The sequence below is a fragment of the Xiphophorus maculatus genome, chromosome 8 (genome assembly GCF_002775205.1).
Source record: "Xiphophorus maculatus strain JP 163 A chromosome 8, X_maculatus-5.0-male, whole genome shotgun sequence".
NCBI classification, from domain to species: Eukaryota; Metazoa; Chordata; class Actinopteri; order Cyprinodontiformes; family Poeciliidae; genus Xiphophorus; species Xiphophorus maculatus.
The window spans coordinates 8,687,351-8,703,117 of NC_036450.1; the positions used below are offsets into that span (position 1 = coordinate 8,687,351).

Consider the following 15,767-nt stretch of genomic DNA (forward strand, 5'->3'; position numbering starts at 1 on the left):
AGGAACAAACAAATACAACAAAGTCCGGAAGGTAATCCAACATTTTACTGTAATATAGAATATTTATTTAACTGCATTACATTAAACTATATGACAAATACAATGCTTTAGTGTAATTTAACAGAATCGCGAGAAATGTTTTTCTATTAATTTTTGGATAGCTTTTATGTTTTTTGTTTTTATATTGACAGACTTGTGATGTAAAATATCTCACTGTCATTTTCATTAGATGTAACACATGAATAACACTGCTATTAGCTTAATTAGTATGCACTAATAATAAACACAGCTGGTGGGTGTTTGCACAGGCATATAATTACAGTAAGCAGTGGATGCTATTTATCAGCTAATGTAGAGATAAAACTAAATTCAAACTAAGTCACATTTAATAATCCTCTTTAATCTCCTGTTGGTCTGCTGACCGCTCCCTGTCCTCAAACTACTCCAGATGTTTCTGCTCAGCTGTACGACTCTGCACCTCCTTCACAGGGGTAGCGATGTTTTGGTAGGATGGAGATCACTTCTGGTAGGGGCTGTTTTTCCCATTCACCCTGGAAGAAAAATGTTATGTTACAAGTAATTGTTTTATTTAAAGGCATTTTCTTCTGTTTCTTTTCAACAAATGTCCAGATACTCCATATGTCTTCCTTGGTTTTTTGTTAGGCTTCTTTATGTAATACACACAACTTTGCAGTCTTGATCTCATTTTAGCACAAACATTTATAGTAAACATAATTTGCTAAGTACAATAAATGTGTAAATGTCTTCAAAAGAAGACTTGATGGGTAAAAACTGACAAGGAAAGGCACAAAATTAAATGGTCACAGAATAATGCAATTCAGGAAATAGAATTTAGGCAAAACCAATTACCATAAAACTACTTCTACTGTTACATCACTGTTAGTAAAACTTGATTTTCTTTTTCAGGTTATATAAATCAAGCACTTACTCATTAATATGTTTGAGACATTTTACTCAATTCACTTTTAATTTGACAGCGGTTATCTTTGTGTAAATTTAAAGTTTGCTTGATAATCTGAAACATTTTAAGTGAAAAATCTGTAAGGATTCATGCCAACATGCTGAAGCAGCACACTGTTGTGTGCAATGCTTTGAGACTGAGCCATTCAGCCTCTGGTTGTTTGTTAGAATAATTCTAGCCTGTACTTGCTGCATCAACTTACAAAGTTTTGTAAGCATGAACAAACATATTATAAAAGAAATCACTGAGGAACAATGAGAATGACCGCAAGTAATAATGCTGACTTATTTCGTTTTTTTTTCTTATATATTTTTATCTTGAGCTGTTTTGCCTTCCATTAGTTCATAGACATGTCAGTGTGAAAAAAGACCACATGCTGGGCTTGACATTAAAGGTCTTTTAAAGTGATAAGGTCCTGCTTTAGTAGATTTTCCACCAGGCATGGTGCGTTAGTTATTATATTTTACCGGACATATTCCCTTCCGTAACATTTCTCTTCTAACCACATATTTTGATAAAGCTGTCTTAGCTCCATGTCACTAAGCTGTAGAGTGACATTAAAAATTATTTAAATAAATTGGTTTTAAATTTGTCTCCTGTTTCTAAAAACCAGAATTCCTAACTCTAGTGTTGTGAGGAAAGAACATTTCTGTCCAGAAATCTTGATTAAGGTCATCATTACATTTGAAATCAATTTACTCACTCTCATCCCAACATCTTGGAAGTTTGTGTGGGTTTATTTTACTAAAGCAGTCTGAGTCTCACTCTTCTGAAATAATATCCATCTTGATTTGGGTAAATTGGTAGCTTGTCAGTCAATTGTAGCTTGTAAATATGTGTGTATTTGATGAATGAGGGACTCACAGGAAAGAGGCGTGCAGTGGACTGATTGCAGTGCATGGAGATGGGAGCTGTGTTATAAAGAGAGTCCAGCACTTCTCCGGCAAAATCATCCCAGTGCAGCTGATCATACTGATCTGTCACACCAAAATCGCCACACACACACTGGTCATTTCCGTGGAACCTTGATGGGAAGAGTGGGAGAGATGGAAAAAAGTTCACAAAAGAAGGAAACGAGGTATTTTAAAACACTTATCTTTGCTTTTAGAGGATAACGGTGCATTGCGTTTGAAGGGGAATAAAATCCCAATTTGTTTCTCTAATTCTTCACAGATCTCAGGAACATTTTGTGCTATTGTGGCTTAAGTTTCCTCCCATTTAGGTTGGATTGAATGAAAATAGCTCAGATTTGCCAGATTAGCTATCAAACCAACAAAGTCCATGTTTTATCCAATGTTAACAAGAACTACTGCAAAATTTTACATTTATTTATTTATTTTTTTTTTTGCCCTTGCTTTTGATTGTGTGTTTTGGTCCTTGTGTGTGTGATGCATTTTTGATTGTTTTTTTTTTTTCAGATTCAAACAGTGGAAAAATGTATCTCCTTACCTTTAAAAGGTATAAAATTCCAAAAATATAATTCATATTTAATATGTAGAAGGAAAGAATTGTAAAATATTGACTTAAAGTGGAAAAATATTTTACAGTAGATTTTAGAAAGCTGAAATTGTTTTGACGCCGGGTCTCCTCGTTTTCATTGCTACTGCTAATCATTCACCCATCTCAGTGCTTTTAATATTAATAATTAAGCACTCCTTGAAATGTATTTTGTCAAAATTATTGTAGCATTTTTATGTTTCTCATTAAAAACAGCAGAGTTATATGAATGCATTTCATATAAAAAAATATTAGTTTTGTTTTTCCACAAAAAAAAATGGAGTTTGCTAAACATACCAGCATTAACAGCATTCTAAAAAAACAAATATATAATTCCTGATTGATTTGAATATTTCTGACTGAAATCGGCATAAAAGACAGACGGGTTTAAGAAATCAGAAATGATTTAAAGATCTTTCTGCAGTACCTGTTAATGAAGCTAAAATATTTCTGCAGGTACCCTGGGTCAACGTGGCTCTTGCAGAGCTCCAGTTGAGTCCGAGGGTAGTAATGAATATAATTGACGCACATTTCCTCCATGATGCCAAAACCTCCCTGTGGAGATAAGAGCAGAACAAAATAATGAGTATGAGGAGCATCAGAGGGATGAACTAAGGGTTACAGTGTTAAAACAAGTTTTCGTTTAAAGACTGAAACTTCGCACCACTGTAGGCTTGTTCCTGTCCTCTGTGTTGTACGTGCACTTTGTTATAAGGACGTCGCTCTGCAGGATAGAACAATAATTACACAAGAAATATCAGCAGCCAGTTTGGCGTCAAACAGAAATGTGTTTTGTGGATCAGAGATACTGTTTGGTCAGTCTTCTGGGAATTTCCCATGACATCTCAGATTTTACAGCCTCCTTCTATTTACATTCAATTTAAATGCTTCACACAGTGGTAAGAATCTAATGCACTGCTGTGCAAGCAAAGGGGAAGAAAATATAAATAAACTTGAACCAGATTCTTAAGAATGAAATAAAAAAAGAAAGCAGTTGAATGCATTACGAATAAATAGATAGATAGATTGTTTTTCACATATGAAATATATACATACATTTTTTATTCAAAAATCCACAAATGTTATACTTACTGGTAAAATATTGATCATTTTCTTCAGAACTCGGATTGTCTACATGTAAGAAGAGAGCAAATTCAGCTGAACAAAAGGATTCATGAGTCAAATATCAATTGTGCTTCACATTAAAAATCAGCTTAGATATGATTAAAACAGGATGCCTTTATTGTTCTCCAGAGTTAACCATTCATTTCAGTATAGTATTTTTGCATCATTCTGTACAAATACTTTAATTACAGAGAAGAGGAACAGCAGCCGTTTCTCTCCCCAGGACTTTTTATACTGACAAATTTTAGAAAATGTGTTAGCTTGGCAGAGAAAGTTGTAACAAAGGCCCTCATATGTCTAACGAGGCCTCAGGTTCTGAATTAAAACCACTCAACATACATTTAGATGAGTCTCACATTAGATCATATTGGGATTTTATCACATAACGGGTGACGAGTGTATACATATGTAGCATGCAAAAAGCATGCGTCTGGGCTGTAACTCAACATATCAATGCCGCTGTTTCTCAGTTTATAGCTGACAGATAAGGTCATTGCATCTTTGAAATTACAGTTTTGTGCCTGATGAGGCCTTAAACCATGACATGAGTTATATTGTCGTTACAGCTGGAAATAGGAGGCTGTTGTGACTGTAGCTCCCCCTTTTGGTGGATGAAGAAATGGAAAACAAGCCACATCAAACCCACTAAAAAAAGTCAAAATGTGGAAATGCTATCTAACACTCTAGTAGGACAGAAATAAAAAAAGTGCCACCTGTGCTGTATTGGTATTTATGTTTATAAACAAGATGTCATTAGTTTTGTCATTAGCTGCCAACCTTCATGTGACAGGAAACTACCTCAAGCTGTTGGTTGATAAATTAATGGTTTTGTTCAAGAAAAGAAGCATTTTATTATTATTGTTATTCTTGATCAGGAATTTTAAAATAGCAACTGTCTCCTCTAAAGCAGATTTTTGCACACAATCACATTAGCACTCTAGCACAGCCAGCTGCTGCAGGAAGTTAGCACAGTAGCAGTTTGTAACCCCCATGAATAATTGCTTAAAAATGCTTTTCAATGCTGGTATAGTAAAATATATATTGTATTAATTTTATTTCTTAAACTATTTTATTTATATTGTAATTTTTTTTTTACTAAACAAGTCATCATGGCAAGAGTTTATTAGAAAATGAGTAATAGACTTCACTCTGTTTTGTTTCAGTTTCCTGGAAGATGAAGTGGTTAAATGACAACATGAAGAAATCTTTAAGCTTTTCTTATTTGTTAGAATAATATTGGAGGAAAGCTGTGATGTGGCACCTCGTTTGCCCACATAACACTTTCTGTTTGGAACATGGACACTTCTTTCTTCTGATAAACTTTTTACTGTTTAGTTGTAAGTTATGGATGATCATACTTATGAAACAAGATGAAAAGTTTTCACATAGGGAAAAGAGCTTGATTTCCCTCCTGAAATTTTAAAACTATATTCCTGAAATCATTTAAAGTATGATTTTTTTAAAAAAATGAATTTTCCAATCTTTTTGCATTAGAAAACAAATTGCAAAAGTGCATCATTACAGCATTGACATGGATAGATATGTCCTTTCTTTCACCTGGTAGTCTGTACTGAAGTGTTGGTCTTCCTGTACCACTTCCAGCTCTTTCCCTCCCCTCACCAAAACTGTTCTGACCCCACGGCCAGCCAGGTGGGTGTGCAACTGTGAGGCAAATACATAGATGCCTCCTGGAGGCAAAGCCTAGAGAGACAACCGGCAGACAAACAAGAAGAGTTTTTAGATTACCAAAAAATCTCAAAGCTGAGCTTCTCAACTTTTGAACCATTAAGTGATGAAGCTTTTATGCACGTACAGTCCGGGTGCACTTTGATGTGCAATACCCAGTGAGATAGAAGGTATGCTGCTTTGGAGGGATCGCCATGACAGGAGTGTAAACGAGGCCCAGCTCCATGATCCCTGCATCGTACCGCCTCAGGTTGGGAGTGTAATGCAGTCGTATCCCAGATGAGTCATGCCTGCCTGCATTAAAAATACAGACTCATTAATGTTTGATGTACGATCAAAAAAACCTGTGGAAAAATATTCCACAGGTTGGGTATTTGTACACCTTCCCAGTCTTTGAAAGATGTAAAAATGAATATGTTTTTTTCTTTTTGTTTTCTGTAGCAGCCTTCTGCAATTTAAGTTGTCAGTGATCATTGAAAGTGTCAAATAGACGCTTTATCTGGTCTTGTCCTGAGATGTGTTTGGAAGCACTTATGGTTTGGACAAGACAAGGAAATGCTAATTGTGTTTTTTTTTTTAACAAAAATAAGAAAAGTTAAAAGAAGTGTGATGTTATAGTAACCTAACATTTTTAACTTTCTGTGAATTTTGCAAGTCACGAATTTTAATTGAGATGCACTGGAATTGCCTGTTCCACTTGATCAGCCCTTTCAAGGTGGTCAGAAAGTCAGTTTGTGATGAAAGAAGATTGGAAGTTAGCTATTTTCAGTATCAGAGTAAGGTGTTTTGAATTAATGAAAGCACAGAGAAGCTGTGTACACATCTCATATGTCTTCTTTTGCTATGATTCTTGATGATAAATCAGGACGTAACAGAAAACAGATTCTCATTGGCACACCTACAACCTGTAATATTAAATTTAGCCACATATCTTCTGGTTTAAACCTCTAGATTTCTCATAAATGCAGAAACATGTTTCAAATTATTCATTTCAAGGAAGGAACATGAGAATATTAATGTGAAATACACAAATATTTCACATTTAGATACATATTTGCAAAAATTAAATCAGCTAATCGAATTAGAAGAGGCTAAAACTCAGTGTAATAGACAAAACAAAGCTCCGTCTGTTTTTATTTTTCTTAAAAGAATATGTCTGCCATTGGCAGTACATCCTTCAGTTAAGTATTGATGTGTGTACTGTGTGTACCAGATATAAGGAGAGGGTTGTGGTAATGGACTTCCAAACGGAGAAACCTTGAGGAACCAGGTCCACCTATGGCCAGGCCTGCATCAGGGGGATAGTAAAAAGCCTGCAAGCACACACATCCATGCACACATGAAATATAAGATTCATGAGAAAAACCACAGCAGGAGTTTGTGTAGTGCAGTGGCTAATTGGACGACTTACCATTTAAAGTTCATTTAATAATTGTGTTACAACTAGACTCATGTTTTATAGTAATCAAGATTTTCCCTTGAAAATAAAATACTTTTAAAATGTTTTATATGAATAAATTAGTCTCTAGTACCTGGAAGGTAGTAGAAATATTAGAATTTGTTTCTTTGCAAAGAAAAGTTGCGCATCAGATAATTTGACTTTTGTTTTTGAACCTATCAAATAATTTGAAATTCTATGCTGGCATGTAAAGTGTATTTTTCTAAAAAAAAAAACATTTTAAACTTGCTCCTCCACTGTTTCAAAAGGACAGTTCTCCATAATTTATTTCTCCCTCTTTTTTCAGCTGCTTTACAAGGCTTCAATACCCACTTCTTTCAGTGCACCGCCTAGGAGAATAAAACAACACTATAAGAAGGTGATGAAAGAGGCCTGAATATTTCCAACCTAATCTTGTCTTCACAGCTCACAGAAGGCATCCTGCTTGTTTTTGTTTAGCTGGCAGATAATCCAATCGGAGAGGGGCCAGGCTTGCTTGTGATACAGTGGGAAGCGGTACAGAGAAATATGGTGACAGCCTCGCTGTTCCCTGTCCTCTTTGCTTTATGTGGAGAGCAGGCTGCTTTACTTACTCAGCCGCTGCTTTGTTACCTTATGGCCTTGTACTCTTCTTCTGTGGAGTTGAAAGTTTGTCATTTGGACAAAATCTGCAGTTAATCCATATTTTTCCATACTGAAGATTATTGATTTTAAGGCCAATATTTAATCTGAGCAACATGTTTTCTCTGACAGGAAGTCATATTAATATTTTGGAGTTTAAATCTTATAGAGAATCTGTGGAGGAAGCTAAAAATTAGGGTGATGCCAAGGAAACTTTTAAACCTGAAAGACTCGGAGCTCATCACTAAAATTAAATAATTAAAATTCATGGATTATTGAGAAGGTTGTAAATAAACATTTTGTTTGTTTATTCAAGTTGTACAAGACAAAGTTTACTCTGGCCAGGGCATCTTATCTGTCACAAGAAACTTAGGAATTATCTCCATATTTTTCACCACAGCCATTGTAATTACTGACTAATCCCACAATAGATATAAAAAAATATGCGAGATAAAAACTATCAGGGCACAGAAAAAAGAATGGCTTTATTCTTTCCAGCTAATTATTCAAATGTAACATGCGCTTCTGCAAGTTTTAGTCTGCTATTTCTGCAATGAAGAGATTGCCAGTGGCACAAAAAATGCTTTAAAACTAGTTGAAAAAACACAAATCTAGTCTTAAGGACCCATTATGATTTTTTTTTTTTTGTATCACCTCTAAAACGTTTCATTATATGCGTTCATGAAGGGTTTTCATTTGCTGTTTTTGTGGGTGTATTTTTCTCTTTTCATGTCTGCAAGTTTATAAATATTTGTGTGCTTCCCACATACAGACTGTCTCTTTATAGAAGAGATGTGTGTGGGAACATCTTTACAGAATTTTAAAGACTGCAGCTCCAGGCTTTAATATTACTAGTGTGGGAGCTTTTGTTTGTCTCTTAAAATAGGTGCAAGGTCTGCACTTAACCAAGTTCGTCCCAATGCTCTATATCAATTAGATGCTCTGTATTTACATTAAACCAGGGAACTACAATATACAGTTATTTTGCTCTATATTTTGGTCTTTGCATATTTAAATATTTTTTTTTATAAACTGATGACATTTAACCTAATTGTCACATCTTTAATTTGAGTATGGACTGTTGGATTATTTGTCATGGATGTTATTGTGGAAAGGCCCCATTCATGTTGTGGAAATGACTTCCCATCATACCTCAGCCCCCATTGCCCAGGCAGCCAGCACATGGCGGCAGAAGTTGAGCTTTTTGGGTTTCATCTTGTCGTCACAGGAGCCGCTGTACTGTGGTACCTCTCGCAGATCTGGTGCACACTCAAACACTTCGATATGATGCACGATGGCTTCGTTACCTGGAGTTATCACAGACTCATACTAGAGGAAATAGTAAAAAAGCAAACAGGTTTTTTATATTAATTCATTCAAGTATTGATAAAAATGCGAAGTATTTATTATTTTAAATATCCTTATACCATGACAATGTGGTTCTTGGGCATATCATCAGACAACTTCTGGATGAAGCACCAGTAGGTAGTTTCTTGGTTTGGTATGATGACGTTTGGAGCAAGAACATCCATCGTCTTCACATCTGGAGGCAGAGTGGGTGATAGCATGTCAGGGCGAAGCATCAACACTCTCTGCACCCCCATGTGGATTCTGGACAGGTTCAGATCTCCAAGAGAGGCAAGTGGTTGATCCAACAAGCCATAGATGATGTGCACGGTTCCTTCCTGATGAGTCAGAGGAGAAAGGTTTTAAACAACTACAAAGTTAAATATGGGAGGCTGATGCACACAGACGCACACACACACAGGAAATAAAAGAACAACTCAATAATAATGTCTTTTCTTACCTCTATGACGTAATCTCTGGGATCACAGGTACTAAATGGTCTTTTGAAGAGCAAGTAGAATCCATCAGCTTTCTGTTTAGCTTCAATCAGCTCGTAGTCTTGATGGCTATCCAGTGATACATGGCCTTTGCTGTCACTCCATGCGTCCTGTAGGAGATAGTGAGGTGAAACAGGACCACCCGGAGACCTCAATCTTTAATTACAGTACTTTGGAACAGCATCATTTACAGGAAGGAAAAAGGAAATATATACAATACATTTTGGATTTGTATTCATCCTCCTATACTTTGCTACACCTACAGTAAATTAAATACAGTGCAGCCAACTGTCCTTAGAAATCAGCTAATTAGTAAATGAAGTCCAACTGCATGTATTTTAATCAGAGTAAATACAGCTGTCGTGTGAAGGCCTGAGATGTCTGCTAGAGAACATCTGAGAATAGAGAATCTGTTATGGCAATTATTTTTCATGATTTTCATAAATCTAGTCTCTGTAGCAAGAAGAAAGCCATTGCAGAAAGATATCCCTAAAAAGTAATGTGTTCAGTTTGCTATAAAAATGTTGAAGACAGTGCTCTGGTAAGATGTTACCAAAACAGAACTTTTTGGGTTACATGCAAAACTGTAATAGTGCAAATCTAACACCATAGGACATCCTGCCACTGGTGAAACATGGTGGTGGCAGCATTATGCTGCTTAATGCTGTTCTCCAGCAGGAAGAGGGAAACTGTGCAGAGTTATTGGGAAGATGTATGAAGCTAAATGCAGGGCAATACTGGAAGAAAATCTTAGATTTGTAAAACAAAATTCAAAACCAGGCATAGTTTTTCCGTAACCTCTTTAGTTAAGCATTACTTCATGTTGGCCTTTTGAAATATCAGTAAAATATGTTGAAGATTGCAGCTGTAACATAAAAAAATGTGAAAGAAATTAATAGGGTTGGAATACTTTCTTAAAGCAATGTAAATCCTCCGCCATCGCAAATGAACTGATGAACAGATGAGTTAGTTTGTTGGTAATGTCGCAGCCTTCGGTTCCAAAAAACAAAAATAAACTCCAATAAAGGCTGTGGGTGGTAACGGGTGGTTTGGGATTTGTACGCACTTGTACTGATTCATTTATTGTTAAAGTTGAAATAAAAAGTCTTGTAACTTAGTTGAAATAAAAAAAAAATAGTCTCGATTTAATGTTCAACTGTTCCAGTGTTCAAGTGTTCAAATGTTCAAGTGGTCAAAAAATCATTTTCCAAAAGCCTCCCGTCCACACCAGACATTCACCAAACAATCCACCAAACAATCCACCCCGCGCCCAGCACCCGGTGTGTTCTTAATCGCTCAAATTGGTGGGCGGGTCTAACAATTAACAATGTAATCTAAATAATTCCAAATATAAAAATGAATTACAAATTTTGAATCTAAATTAACTTAAATATATTTCCACTACACAAAGAACAAAACAAAACTGGTAAAAATTATAATCTACAAAACTTTTACATAAATGGCCACGACAGGTAAGGTACCCTATACAGCAGTTTGAAAAAAAAGCATTTTGAAGTGAAAAATAAATTATTATAATCACTGTGACAATTAAGACAGCTACAGAGTAAATACTGCAGCTGTATTTACTCTGTAAATGACAGAAATATACAGAAAGTATGCTTCTGTCAAGAAACATACTTGCTGTATGTATTTCAAGAAAGGGCAAAAGTAAGTAATAGTAGATTATTAAGACACAGATACTACTTCTGTAATTCCAATAAATAAAAAAGAAACTCAAAATTGGTTACTGAGTAATAATTGTGACAAATGGCAGCAGTCGTAGTCAGCTGTTTGATGGCAAATTATGATATAATTCATAAAAAGAACTAGTTAGAAAAAGAGTGGCATTTGGTGTTGTGAAACCTTCTCCAACCTGGCAAACAAGATGTTCTTCTTCTCTGCCAGAAGGCTTTGTAGCCTCGTCTGAGTTTCTCACATTCCTACCTGTCCAAAATAACACCTAAGATCTCTCATTTTCATCTCCTCACTGTTACTCTTATGTAACTGTCCCACACGAACTCCATGGATTTTGAAGACATCAGTTTAGAAAGTGTGCATTTTGTAGAAATCTAATAAAGCACGCCATAGTACACCTTGTCCAGTGTGAGTTAGAGGTTTGCGGAGAAAAAACTGAGATATATCGGGTGGCTGGCCCCATATAAACCTTAAAACATTACTCACTGTAGAATTTTAGTGATAGCATCATGTCATAAAATTATTTAAAAACTTAGCTGTTGCTGCTGTCTTTGTTCTTATATGTGACAAATATTATTTTTTTTCTCATTAATCAGATGTCCGCACTGATTTTTTTTTCCTTTGCTCTGTTGATGTTTCCTTGCAGACACTGATTAGGTAGTGAGAGACCTAATCAGAGACAAAATAATACCAACAAATTTCCAGTTAAAATTTCTTAAAAACTGTTTGAGGCATAATGGGGAAAAAAAGGCATTTCGCACATCTTAATTAACATGTGATTTGGCTTTGATATGCAAATATCTGCTAATGATTCCCAGTAGAGCTGCAGCTATTAGTGCAGTTTGACTGATTTCCAATTAGGAAGGCTTGATAACATCTTTAGCGACTCTGTGATCATGCAGCAAAACTCTTCCCCAGGCTGCTTGTGCAAAAATGCCTTTCCCACACCCCTACAACCATGGAGAGACAAGGAAATGTAGGAAATTCCTTCTCCTTAAGATTCTTTATAAAATCCCTGCAAAAACAAACAAAAATTAATTCATTCAAAACATACACCATAGACCAGCATCAATTTTACCCCAAAGTAGCTCCTTGTTCCATTGTCCCACAGCACCACCAGGTCTGCGTTGGTGAGTTCACCGCGGTCCGACATCCCCAGGACCACCCCGTGTCTGAGCTCTGCAACCCTCAGCTGTATGTAGATCTCCTGGGTGGCATAGCTGATGTTCCAGGCCAGCTGCAGGTTTCCAAGTGGGTCCAAAGGCATATGGAAAGGCATGGGGAGAGGTGGCAGAGAACTGGAAGGGCTCGGCTTTAGGCTGGACACGTCGATGGCGTTGGAGGGCGCCTGATACGAAGCCACTAGGATGACCATCAGGGCAGCCAGGCCAGTGAAATACATGATGGTGATGTCCTGAAGGCGGACGTCTTTGCTGAAGATCCTCATGCTGGTGGACAGATCCTTTCAAGTTTTTTCTTCAAGATCTTTTTCTTTTCCTTACTTCTCTTGCCAAAGTTGAACTGAAGTTTAAGTTGAAAAACAAACTGCGAGGGAACTTTTTCTCCAGTCTTGCTGTAAAAAAGACGTGATTCTCCAGACTAATACACTCGCATTTGTCTTGTTTGATTTCAGGCCTCATATGACAGTGAAGAGACACTATTTCTTCCTGTGTTCTGTCCTCTCCGTCTGTAATGTTAGACAAAGTTTGACCTTCTGTGGAGCATCTGTACTTCTTATTTTCTATTTATCTGGTGAGATCCTCTATTGGTGTCCTCTTTCCTCTGAACAACCGTTACGTCTCTTCCGACCTCGTCCACCTCTTTGCTTTTTAAAAGACTCCTCCCTTGTGAGTTGCCTGTTTTTATCCAGCCTAATGGTATTACATTTGTTGAGGAAAATTGAATTGGGTTCTTTAAGCCCTGGGGGTCGGTCATGATTCTGCACGTCTGCCAGACCCTAATTGATCCAAATTCAGCCAGGGGCATTATCAATGATCATCATTTTGGACTAACTTAAGTTTATTGTTCTTTCTGTTCTGCTTTGGTAAGCAAATCACCAAAATGATTTTTTTCTACATGTAAATGTTTTCTATATATTCTCCCTACACTAGAGGCTGTTCCCCCATTGATTCAAACAACATTTCAGGGGCAGTGGGAGCTTGGGTGATGTGTAAACAAGGCATTAAGGCATTCGGTCCTCCTTAACCTATACCTTAGGCTACAGAAGACCTAATCTAACTGTCAATACAGGTTTTCAAGAGGAGAAGCGATGTGATCTAATAGGTTAGCAAAGTCAATGTGAAAAGGGTGTTTAGTGAAAAAAGTTTACTACAGTAGAAAAACACATTACAGAGACTGTATGAATTAAAATAAGGATTTATTTATTTACTTGCTTGGCTATTTTCATTATTTGTTTTTACATCATGTGTGGTCTTCAGCAGAAAAATATTTATTTCTCACTTAAAATAACCTTTGCAAATTGTGGAAATTGTGATTTTACTTATTCACTACATTTTCAACAACTAAACGTGCAAGGATTTATAAATATTAAACATATATTTAGATGAAAAACTGGATCTGTAAATCATTGCAGATCTGAAGCATAACAGGGACCTGACTCCATCTTGTTTGACTTCTTAATAGAAAATCATGGAGGTTTCCAAATTTCTGGTACTAATGTATTTATATTTTGTTGATATGCAAACACTTTTTTTCAGCAACAAGAATAGAATATGGGGTAATTATTTCTTTTAAAAAATAACAGTTTTATTATATGTTTGGTGTCCAAAGCAAAAAGTCACTAGATGTTTTCAATCCCACTTACTATTAATTTTAAATAAAAGGAAGAAGTTGATATCGCCAGTACATAATGAATGCTTTTGCTGTTTCCAATGTTTTCCAAGTTAAGATGCGTCAGTGAAAATCTTGAACTAAAACTCTTGAAAAGTATCAATCAAATTTGTCAAATTTACAACAATCTCCAATTACATTTGGATTCAACACAAAATCAAAACTTCGGACACCATTAGCTTAAGGAGAAATGTAATGATTTTAATAAACAGAATCATTTTTGTTCCCAAATGTGTTAAGTATGGACTCACCCTATAGCAATAGCATAAGTGTTTACCTCAAAACCATTTTTTTACCACATATAACAAATCAAAACTTATTGCTACAAATCCCAAATTCAAACATTAAGTTGGAAATGTATTGATTACTTGAATATTCATACTCCAGAAAACAATAGAAAAACGTAGTGATGATTTCAAACCACTCTTTTTCATTGGAGAGGATTCAATAGATCTCAAAATTCCTTCAATTGCAGGTGAAGCTCCGGTACAACTCTGCTGCAGGGTGACTGCCAACTCTGAATGAAATGGAAAAGAAAAAGCTCTTATAGGATGTCAGACTATTGAGTTTTTGCTTTTTATCCAGAAGGGAATCATACAGGAAAAGCTTTGGGTCAGAACAAAAAAACAGACAGGATAAGAGAAATCCTGCCATTGTGGTGGTTAATGTAATAAAAACGTCAAGTCCCCTTGGGCGCAAACAGAGCTCTGTATGTTCAGAGAACAGCTCTCATATGAGGCTCAGTGACCTTCTCTTTGTCTCTACTTGCTTGACAGTAATGATTTCGTTCTTCTCCTTCATTCAGTCACATTTCTGATGCTTGGCCCGCTCTGCTTCTCTCCCATCACACGTTTCTCTGCTGGGGCGTCTTTCTTTCACTGTCTGCCTTCTCTTCTTCTCTTACAGGCACACTTGTCTTTCCGGTGCCACTACTGATGCGTCAGCAAACAGAGCTGAGACGCTGTAAAGTCAGCTGTGAATTGAGGAGAAGAGGTGTGGGGGTAGGGACATCGGATGAAACGAGTTATTACTCTTGGGATTTTAATGATTCATCTGAGCCGTTCCTTCTGTTTGAGTGGGCTTGTTGTTATAACTTCACTGAAGAATTGGATGCATAAAGTTGAATATGCTGAACATTTTCTTTAATCCACACAGGGTCTAGGTTTTAAATCAAATTAACATGATGGTGTAGGCTGGGGAGCAGGGCCACATCCCAACCACAGCTCTAATTATCCAATATTCTACTCACACCCAGTTCACCAATCAATCTCAGTTTATCATGTTCATTTGACCCTGCCCTCTTTTTCTCCCTGCAGGGCATCATTTCATCAGTAGTCTCCTTCCAGTCCTCTTCTACGCTCAGCTATTTCCCTCTACTTCCCTCCTTCATTCTTCACTTATATTCACGTTCCTTCTTTTTCTAAGCTCCATCTGGTCTTAAGTTGCCCACATGCTGACGCTCCTCCTCTCAGTCCTCCAACAGCTAGTGTCCAAATGATGATGTATCATCACATCCCATATGACTCATCTCCAAATCTATATTTTCACTTTAATATGTACATGCACCCCCTCTCGTATTTTGTTAAATGTCTGCTTAGGAAGTTGCACCTTGACCACATGCTTGTGCCATCTCGCCAACTTCTTGCATAATTCTGGCAGAACATTTTAAACTCTAAACAGAGAAAGTGAAGTTTAACTGTCAGACTGTGCTGATTTCAATTTAAGTTTCAATGATGTTAGCTTTAGTAGCTTCACCTTAACTTGCGCCTCCACCCATGCTTGTCTTGGCCATCAATCTTCTGAACAGAATTAGAACTTATCTAAATTATTTGCTTTCCTGAAACAGACTCATAGACAGCCCCGCAGCATTATACTGCCACCACCATGCACCAGCTCTTGGTTAGAAAGCTTCACTTCAAAAGTACTTGTTGGCACTGTGAGGGAAGAAAAGAAAACTCAGTTGAAAGATCACTTAAAATAAATATTTTAAATCCCTAAAACAATGTAAAACTCATATCGGTAATGAGCA

General features: G+C 36.5%; 1 protein-coding gene across 1 annotated transcript; it reads right to left on the reverse strand.

The window, feature by feature from the left end:
* Positions 1–77: 77 nt before the first annotated feature.
* Positions 78–13,241, reverse strand: dbh (dopamine beta-hydroxylase). Its single transcript, XM_005799699.2, has 12 exons — positions 11,967–13,241; positions 9,157–9,303; positions 8,777–9,034; positions 8,502–8,678; positions 6,501–6,603; positions 5,418–5,584; positions 5,162–5,305; positions 3,572–3,610; positions 3,144–3,203; positions 2,907–3,034; positions 1,847–2,006; positions 78–551 (listed from the first exon to the last, which is right to left on the reverse strand). The coding sequence occupies exons 1-12, from the start codon at positions 12,333–12,335 to the stop codon at positions 459–461; spliced, it is 1,845 nt and encodes a 614-aa protein (XP_005799756.1). The 5' UTR covers positions 12,336–13,241; the 3' UTR covers positions 78–458.
* Positions 13,242–15,767: the final 2,526 nt, after the last annotated feature.

Coding starts and splice junctions, on each gene's coding strand:
- dbh (XM_005799699.2), bottom strand. CDS start 12,335: ATGAGGATCTTCAGCAAAGACGTCCGCCTTCAGGACATCACCATCATG. Junction 6,604..8,501: donor CCTGGGCAATGGGGGCTGAG/GTATGATGGGAA, acceptor GTGTGCTTGCAG/GCTTTTTACTATCCCCCTGA. Junction 5,306..5,417: donor CATCAAAGTGCACCCGGACT/GTACGTGCATAA, acceptor TTGTCTCTCTAG/GCTTTGCCTCCAGGAGGCAT.